This window comes from Mandrillus leucophaeus, unplaced genomic scaffold (genome assembly GCF_000951045.1).
Source record: "Mandrillus leucophaeus isolate KB7577 unplaced genomic scaffold, Mleu.le_1.0 Scaffold55, whole genome shotgun sequence".
In the NCBI taxonomy this organism is placed as follows: domain Eukaryota; kingdom Metazoa; phylum Chordata; class Mammalia; order Primates; family Cercopithecidae; genus Mandrillus; species Mandrillus leucophaeus.
In genome coordinates, this window is record NW_012105919.1 from 3,880,499 (window position 1) to 3,890,278 (window position 9,780).

At 45.5% G+C, this 9,780-nt stretch overlaps 1 protein-coding gene across 3 annotated transcripts in view; it reads left to right on the forward strand.

Moving 5' to 3' along the window:
• RPH3A (rabphilin 3A) overlaps nucleotides 1-1,734 on the forward strand; it is a 348,495-nt gene extending 346,761 nt beyond the window's left edge. For 2 of the 3 annotated variants that reach the window (XM_011997906.1, XM_011997904.1), the window contains one exon: nucleotides 230-1,734. In XM_011997906.1, the coding sequence (XP_011853296.1) occupies nucleotides 230-360 (131 nt within the window). In that variant the 3' untranslated portion in view covers nucleotides 361-1,734. The remainder of the gene's footprint in view (nucleotides 1-229) is intronic. The other variant, XM_011997907.1, reaches the window with a different exon arrangement.
• Nucleotides 1,735-9,780: the final 8,046 nt, after the last annotated feature.

Below are 9,780 nucleotides of genomic sequence, written 5' to 3' on the forward strand. Positions count from 1 at the left end.
AATTATGACTCGGTGGAACAGTAGGAAGCCATTGCAGGTTCCTGAGGCAGAGAAGGCCAGTAGTAACAACAACAACAACAACAATGTTATAACAACAACTCTCTGTAGAGTATGGATCCCAAGTTGCTGGGGGTCACTGCTTGGTGCAGTTTTTCCCCCAACTACACATTTGGGTCTAGAATGACCTCTATTCTGACCACCTGCTCCTGTCTTCCCATTTATCCTCCAGGAGGCTGCCAGCTGGGGATCTCTGCTAAGGGAGAGCGCTTAAAACACTGGTACGAGTGTCTGAAAAATAAAGACAAGAAGATAGAGCGCTGGCACCAGCTACAGAATGAGAACCACGTGTCAAGTGATTAGGCTAGTGCCCAGGTCCCCAACTCCATGTCCCGGGTCCCCCCCAGCCTGCCCCAGCTGCTCACCGCACCCTGATCTCTCTTCTCTATGCCTACCTCCCCCCATACCCTGCTGATCTCCCTGAGCCTGCCTTTGAGCCCCCATCATGTTGGGCACTGCTGCCAAAGACTCCCTCCTCCCTGATGCTGGGCTGTGGGCTCTGAATATAGCCCCTCTCTGGTCCCTGGGATGGAGCAATGGGGATGGGGTTGGGGAGATGTTTACAAAGAGGTTGATCATTTAATAACCTCTCAGTTTGGGTAAATTACAAAGGTTCTTCGTCATTTAGGACTGTTTGTAGACCCTTCTAGCCTTGAACACACATACACACGCACACACACATGCACACACACCCTCCCTTTCATTCCCTGTGTCGTGTCTCCGTATACTCTCAGTTGTCAGCAGACCCGGACAATGCTGTGAGGACAAGCATTGGGGCAGAAATAGAGGCTCCAGGCTCCCACTGCCCCCTGAGATGCACACCTTGATTGCCAGGAAAACAGACTGCTGTGTTCAGGAACACACCCTCCCTGCTCCAAGTGCACCAAGATGCAAATGCACAGAATTCACCAAGGGGCTTGGACGCTCTCCTCTTTCTGAATGTCACCTGTGTGCTTCCAAGCAAAACAAAAACAAACGACAACAAAAATCCCTTCCTCTGTCGCCTTTTCTCCTCCTCCCTCTTCTCTCCCTTTCGTCATAGTAGATTCTCTCTTTCTCAGCCTCTCCCTTCTCCTTTCTCTCCCTGCCTTTCTCCCCTTTGCCTTTCTCTCTCTCTAAAGCAGTAACACCGCAAAAACAACAGCAAAAAAGTGTATGTTAACCCAGCCTCACCTCTTTCCTCTCACCAGCCTGACCAGAAAACTGAGAAACTGGCCCAAATCTGAGATTTCACTTGGGCCCACACTTCTTAAGTGACCCACTTCTCCTGTTGGCAGAGCCAGACATTCCCAGGGCTCGGGCCAGTGGCTGGCACTGCCCTGGGTGCGTGGCAGCATCCCTTGAGCTGTGTAGATGCCCCATAGAGGGGCTCTGCATGGGCTCCCTGGGTGGGCACAGGAGGCATTTAGAAGACCAGGGCTATGGGTCTGAGGGAGCCTCATCCAAAGCCTCCAGCCTTTCTCCTTTCTCTGCTCTTAGGTAAATGAACAGGCTACCCTCCTCCCCAGTGCCCTTTGACTCTGTTTCATTGACTCTCTTGCGTCCCGTCTTTCACTAAAAACACCCCCCCCCCCGAGTCTCTCTGTCTCTCTTTGGCTGTCTGTCTGTCTCCCGCACTCTCTTTACTAAGCTTCCTGGGAGAATCAAATAACGTCACGGTTATGGAACAATGGAGAGTGTGGGCAAACATTACACACCTGAGGTTGAGGTCAGGCATCTTCAGTGCCCTGACAGAAAGGTTTGATTTTCCCGATTTCAATGAGGTCTTCCCTCATGAAAAGCACCCCCAGTCATCCCAAACCCCTGACATTCTCTACAGAAGCATCAGACAGATACTGAAACTCTCACTTTCCCCCAACTCACATCTCTTAACTTTTCAACGCCCTCCACCCTCAGCTCCCTGCACAATTCATGGGAGGACTCATTTCTTGCCTTGAATAACCATTTTCTAAACATCGAGCTCTTCACCTTCCCCAAAGTGGCCAACAGCTTCCTGGCCACCACCTTTCCTTTTGACCCTATCCTTCCCCATTAGTCCCTGGTGGCACCTACTCTCAGCCCACCTCCCTTCCCGTTTCCCCTTAGGAGACAGCATGCTGGCTGTGTCGCCCAAGCCTGATGCTGGTGTAGGCGCTGGAATCAGCATGCAGCTAGTTCACAGTGCCCCTAGTCTGGGGGCACGCTCTTCCTAACAAATGTAACCACCTCCCTGCCTAGAATACACACATGTCCTCCGGTGCATGCACAACCACCCAGCATCTTTCTTTGTGATGATGTAGCCAAAAATAAAGTAGGAACATCCAGGAAAACAAGTGGTCTGCATTTTTCCTTTCTGGTTTCTGCAAAGTCTTCCTCCCCACCAGGACATAAGCTATTCTGATAGTTAGTGTTTAATGTTCCAGCCACTGGGGACAGATGTGTTCTCTGCCCACGAGGAGTTTGTTTTCTGGTGGATTTTACCTTGGGCAGGTGGGCCTAAGGTAACTTGGCTGACTCCAAACCCTTTTAGAAGAATACTTGTTGCTGGTGCCCAATGAACAGGAAGTCAACATCCTCATCCTCCTCCTGCTGCTACAAGACCTGGAAAAAGTCCCAGGTGGTTGCAGAATCAGAAATTGCCAAAGCTAAAAGAGAACGTAAAATTCAGCCACAACCTAATTCAATCAACTCGCTTTTTAGACAGATGAAGAAACCAAGGTCCAGAGAAGAAAATGCCATGTCCAATGTTTCACAAAGGCAATGCCAGGAAAGGAGTTCGGTTGTTGGACTCCCAGAGTCCAGTGTCCTTAACACACTGATTGATGAGCATGGACCATCAAATGCCTCCCTTGCATTCTCGCACCTTCCAACCTACAATGAGTCTCTCATTGGAGACTCTCAATAGTCCTGAAGGTGAACTGAATCAGTAACTAACTTTCCAGAAAAAAAATCTTTTTTTTTTTTTTTTTTTGATGGAGTCTCCCTCTGTCGCCCAGACTGGAGTGCAGTGGTGCAATCTTGGCTCACTGCAACCTCCACCTTCTGGGTTCAAGCGATTCTCCTGCCTCAGCCTCCTGAGTAGCTGGGATTACAGGTGCCTGCTGCCACACCTGGATAATTTTCGTATTTTTAGTACAGACAGGGTTTCGCCATGTTGGCCAGGCTGGTCTCAAACTCATGACCTCAGGTGATCCACCTGCCTTGGCTACCCAAAGTTCTGGGATTACAGGTGTGAGCCACCACACCGGGCCTCTCGAATTCTTAATCACACTGTAATCCATCCCCAAAGTGCTTAAGCAATTTATCAGTAATGTTGGTTACTTCAAGAAGGAGCTATCAATTCAATCCCACAGATATTTCTCTTTTTCTTGAGACCATTTCCTTGTTGTGTCCTCAAAAGCAGAAGCTGGCATGTTAGTCTCACTTGGGAGATTTCTTTTCAAACTACGCATGCTCCCCATACCTCCCCACAGATTCTGCTAAACCCCGAGGACAAGGTGTATAGTTGAAACTATTTCCTGGCTGGGAACAGCAGCTCATGCCTATAATCCCAGCACTTTGGGAGGCCGAGGTGGGTGGATCACCTGAGGTCAAGAGTTTGAGACCAGTCCAGCCAACGTGGTGAAACCCCATCTCTACTAAAAATATGAAAATTAGCCAGGTGTGGTGGCAGGCACCTACAGTCCCAGGTACTCGGGGGGCTGAGGCAGGAGAATCACTTGAACCTGGCAGGTGGAGGTTGCAGTGAGCTGAGATCATACCACTGCACTCCAGCCTGGGCGACAGAGTGAGATGCCACCTCAAAAAAGAAAAAAAAAAAAAAGAAAGAAAGTATTTCCTGGTTGATGCCTTGTGATTTCCACCTTCATCATGACTTTGAAAACCACTACCCAAAGAGTTGATCAGCTTATCCTGGTGGCAATTTAGCTAGCTGCCACTAGGTGGAGAGAGGTGCTAATCAGCCTTGCAGGAACAGCTGGAGACACTTGCCATTCTCCCTGTGCTCCTGGCAGACATCACTGATCAATACGGCATCTTTCCTACAGAACCTATAAGCAGCCTCTGAGTCCCTCTCAACCCAGTGTTCCAGGGAGCCACCACCAGTCAGTCATGGCTGGCGGTTAAAAAGAAGCCTAATTTCCGTGCTTAAATTGGCTGATCTTCATTTATATGCATACATGCCTAATAGACTGAGATGAATACATAGGAGGAAAGTTTTCATAAATATTAGTACACCTGATCTAGCTAATTGTGCTGCTCCCACCCCCGACCCCTGGCTGACCCCACTGAAATAAAACACTCTGTAAGTGGCTATATGGTGTGTTGGAAAACATCTGCCCTGAAAAGAACACCAGACAAAATTTTAATTAAGTCCAGCATTCAGATTCTGACTGGCACTTTCTAGCTATGGGAACTTGGCCAAGTCATTTAGCCTTACTGAGTATCCGTTTCCTCAACTGGAGTCATAAATATTTCAAAGAGTTGCTGAGAGATGTTAATGGTACAGTCCATCAAGAGTCCCTGGCACATAGTAGAGACTTGACAAGTGCCACCTCCACTTGCCAGCCCCTAAACTTGGGCTCCCTCACACAGCTTGCATATGGGGAAAATGCTCTTGAACTGGCATTGGTTGAACACAGGACATTGGAGCTGAAAGTGGGTGAGGTTCAGGTGAGGCAGAAATCAGATCTCCAAGGTCCCTGCACAGATGGGGGCAGACTTTCCTGCTGGCGTCCACAGAAATTCAGCCAACAGCTAGAGATGTTTGTTCCGAGTAGGAGTCAGAAGCAAGACCAAGTTGCTGAGGTCTGGTCTCCTATCAGGGATGACAAAGGGGAGGCCAGGAAAAGGGGCAGGTCACAGGGCTGGTGGTTCCTGGTGAAAGCAGTGCAGGCCCAATCACGGCTGGGCTTACGGCCAAGTGGATTAAACACTCAGTGCTCTGAAACCTGCCAGGCTGACCCCTGCTCAGCTCAATCAGATCCGCCAGGGACATTGGCTTGATGAGGTTAAGCAAGCCATTCATGGTGATGGACACCCCAGTTACCCTGATGTGATCGTGACACATCATACACCTGTGTCCAAAATATTGCATGCACCCCATAAATATGTACAACTATTATGTATTCATAATAATTAAAAATAATTTTTGACCGGGCACGGTGGCTCATGCCTGTAATCCCAGCACTTTGGGAAGCCAGGCGGGTGGATCACCTGAGGTCAGGAGTTCAAGACCAGCCTGGCCAATATGGTGAAATCCTGTCTCTACTAAAAATACAAAAAATTAGCCAGGCGTGGTAGCGGGCATCTATAATCCTTGCTACTCGGGAGGCTGAGGCAGGAGAATCGCTTGAACCTGGGAAGCAGAGGTGGCGGTGAGCTGAGATCGCGCCATGGCACACCAGCCTAGGCAACAAGAGCAAAACTCCATCTCAAAAAATAAATAAATAAAAATAATAATATTTTTTAAAAAGAGCACCATGAAAGCAAAAGTATGCATATAAGAGGTATCTTTTGGCTGAGTGCAGTGGCTCATGCCAGTAATCCCAGCACTTTGGGAGGCTGAGGTGGGTGGATCACAAGGTCAGGAGTTCGAGACCAGCCTGGCCAACATGGTGAAACCCTGTCTCTACTAAAAATACAAAAATTAGCTGGGCATGGTGGCAGGCACCTGTAATCCCAGCTACTCGGGAGGCTGAGGGAGGAGAATTGCTTAATCCCAGGAGGCAGAGGTTGCAGTGAGCCGAGACTGTGCCACTGCACTCCAGCCTGGGCAAAAGAGCGAGACTCTGTCAAAAAAAAAAAAAAGAGGTATCTTTTGCTTGGCTCTTGTCCATATCTGCTGTGTGACCTTGAATAAGTCACTTTCCTTTTTTGTTCTCTGACTACACAGGTAGACATTAGAGCATCATGATTCTCTATGTTAATTGTTACACCCCACAAATGTGCCTTTGTTTCCTAATCAAATTAGTTGAAGACCAAGACCTTTTTGCTGAGAACAGGCCCACTGACTGGAGTCCCGCCCTATCTTTCTCTCAAAGCACAAGAATGAGTGGTCTATAGTTTCCTGTTTCTGTTTTTTTAAAGGAAACAATAATTTAAAGCCACCTACAAAGGCATGAGGGCATAATCCTGGACATAAGTGGATTTGTTCCAACTTATTTTCTCAGTCTTCTATGGGATCATGTCACTCTTAGCTAATTCTATGCAATGCTTGCCTTTATTGCATCTTTCCAAAAAATTCGATGTTGGTTTCCTAAGGACAGCTCTCTCTTCCACTCATCTGTGTGTGTGTGTGTGTGTGTGTGTGTGTGTGTGTGTGTGTGTGTGTATTTTTTTTAATCAAAAATATTTGACAACTGCAATTGCCATGAGGACATTATGGAGCAAACAAAATTTTATTTATTTATTTAGAGACAGGGTCTCACTATGGGAGCAAACAAAGTCTTATTTATTTATTTACTTAGAGACAGCATCTAGTTATGTTGCCTAAGCTGGTCTCAAACTCCTGAGCTCAAGTGAGCCTCCTGCCTCCACCTCCTAAAGTGCTGGGATTACAGGCCTGAGTCACTGCTCCTGGCCAGAATCTTTTTTTTTTTTCAGTTAGTTTAGAAAGTTTATTTTGCCAAGGTTGAGGACGCACACCCATAACAGAGCCTCAGCAGACCCTGATGACACGTGCCCAACGCGGTCAGATCACAGTTTGGTTTTGTACATTTTAGGGAGACATAAGACATCAATCAACATATGTAAGATGAACACTGGTTTGGTCTGGAAAGGCAGGGCAACTCAAAGCAGGGAGTGGGATTCCAAGGTATATAAGACACAAATGGTTGCCTTCTTTTGCGTTTCTTTTGAGTTTCTGATTAGCCTCTCTGAAGGGGGCAATCCAAAATGCATTTATGTCAGTGAGCAGAGGGGTGACTTTGAATAGAACAGGAGGCAGGTTTGCCCCGAGCAGTTCCCAGCTTGATTTTTCCCTTTAGCTGAGTGATTTTGGGGCCCCAAGATACTTTCCTCTCACGTTTCCTCCCTTTTCTTTTTAAAAATATTTCAGAGAAAGCATTTTAGAAGAAAATGAGTCTCTACTCTCAGGTTTCATCTGAGGATGCAACTTGGCTAAGATGGTTTATTGCTACAGGGGTAGGTCCCGAGTTATTAGGAAAGCTCATTTTTAGAAGGTTGTAAAGTCTCATGTCCTGTGAAGAGAAAATAGGAAGAGGAAGGGAAAACAGCAACAACACACAAAAGAACAATCCTGGAAAATCAAGATACAGGCCAGAGTACTCCGAAGTTCACACATCAGCAAATAGGTATGAAAGTAGCTTCTGTCTGTAAATATGTCGTTATTTTTTTCTGAGGTTTAAGTTGTCTAGCTCCAGTTTGCAGGGCTTTATAAAAGCACAACTTAGTTTTCAGTGAGTCCAAATTAGGGAAAATGGGGAAAAAAGAAGGAAAAAATTTAAAACATTATTTTGGAGACTTGTAGCCAAGAAAAACTAGAATTCAGTCCAAACTATAGAAAATAATAAAAATTGAAAAACATTAGGCAAGACTAGAATGTAACAACAGGTGCACTATAGTTTTTGAAACATAATGTTTTTCCAGTTTCCCATTTTTACTAAAGGTGAATCATGGTATGAGTGGTTTGCTTTATCATACTCGGCCTAACTTTTGCATAGAGTGCAGCAAGAATCTTCAACTGGTAAATGAAGTGAGTATTGTAAAGACAGCACCCCACCCCCAAGGTGACATTTAGTCTTAGGTCAAAGTCAACATCTTATACAGTAGGAGTGGAGTGTGTCAATTCATGAATAATCTGGTTAAGAGGTTAAGGGGTTATAAGAAAGATAGTTGGCATTTACAAAATATTTAATCCAACAAAAAACAGGAAACACATTCTTCTCAAACTCACACAGAACATTCACCAAGATAGATCATGTTCTGGGTTAGAAAACACACTGTAACAAATTTCAACAGAGATATGTCATACAAAGTATGCTCTTCACTATAATAGAATTAAAAAAGAAACCCATGAAAGAAAGATAACTGGAAAATTCCACAATATATGGAGATTAAAGAACACACCTCTAAATAACACCTGGGGCAAGGAAGAAGTCTCAAGAGAGATTTTTAAATATTTTGGGCCAGGCGCAGTGGCTTACGCCTATAATCCCAGCACTTTGGGAGACTGAGGCAAACAGATCACTTGAGCCCAGGAGTTTGAAACCAGATTGGGCCACATGCTGAAACCCCGTCTCTACAAAAAATACAAAAATTAGCCAGGCATGGTGCCATGCACCTGTAGTCCCAGCTACTTGGGAGGCTGAGGTGGGAGGATCGCCTGAGCCCGGGAGGTCAAGGCTGTAGTGAGCTAAGATTGTGCCACTGTACCCCAGCCTGGGCAACAGCGTGAAACCCCATCTCAACAAAATAAATAAACATTTTTTGAATTAAATTAAAATGAAAAAGCAGCCTATCAAAAAGTGTGGGATGTAGTGAAAGTAGTGTTTAGAGGGAAATTTATAGCGTTGAATGCATATATTAGGAGAAGAAAGATCTAACTCAGAGAGGGATGAACAGGTGAGGCACAGGGGGGTTTTAAGGTAGTTGAACTGTTGCAGGGCAGGGGAGCCCCAAAATTGGGATGTCGTACGGGAAGGTTCTTGGCTTTGTCCAGGAAAGAATTCAAGGGTGAGCTAGAGGAGGAAGAAAAAGGTTTACTGAGGCAGCAGGGTTATAGCTCTGTGACTCAGAGCAGGGCCACCCCATAGGCAGTGCTTGGAGAGCAGCAGCTCAGGGCAGTTCTACAGTCACTTTCATACCCACTTTTAAATACATTCAAAGTAAAGGCAGGTTATTCAGAAATTTCTAGAAGAAGGGTGGTAACTTCTGGGTCATTGCCAGGGAATGAGGAAACTGTTCATGGTGCTGGTGCTTATGCCAGCCAGTCTTCAATCTGGCCCTGAGTCAAGCCCCACCTCTGAAGCTGAGTCCCACCTCCTATCTCAGAACTATCCTGCATGATGCTATAATGGTGGATACATGACCTGTTATGTTTGGCAAAACCCACAGAACTGCAGGACACAAGAGTGAACCTTAATGTAAACCTTAATGTAAATGGACTTTTGTTAATTATGATGTATTAATATCAATTCATCAATTGTAACAAATGTATCACACACTGTTAACAATAGAGGAACTTATTGGCAGAAGGAGAGAGCTCTTACGGAACTCTCTGCACATTCAGCTCAATTTTTCTGTAAGCCTAACACTGCTGTGAGAAACAAAATCCAACCTGGGCAACATAGCAAGACCTTATCTCTACCTTATCTCTAAATAGAAACTGAGCTGGGTGCAGTAATGCATGCCTGTAGTCCCAGGTATTCAGGAGGCTGAGGAAGGAGGATCGCTTGAATCCAGGAGGTTGAGGTTGCAGTGAGTCATGATCATGCCCCTGCACTCCAGCCTGGGTAACAAAGCAAGATCCTGTCTCCAAAAGATAATAAAGTAAAAATCTACTAATTGAAAGGGAAAAAAGCATAGTATAATACCATTCTTAAGAAAAAGAAAAGAGACCTCTGTTTGTGTGTGTGTTAACATAAAAAAAAATCTGGAAAGCTCTGTATCAAAATGTTTATAGAGGCAATTTTGTAGTTTTAGAATCACAGATGATCTTTCCACTTCCTGATTTCTCTGACTTTTTTCTTTTTGCAATGGGCATGAATTGCTGGAAAATACCAC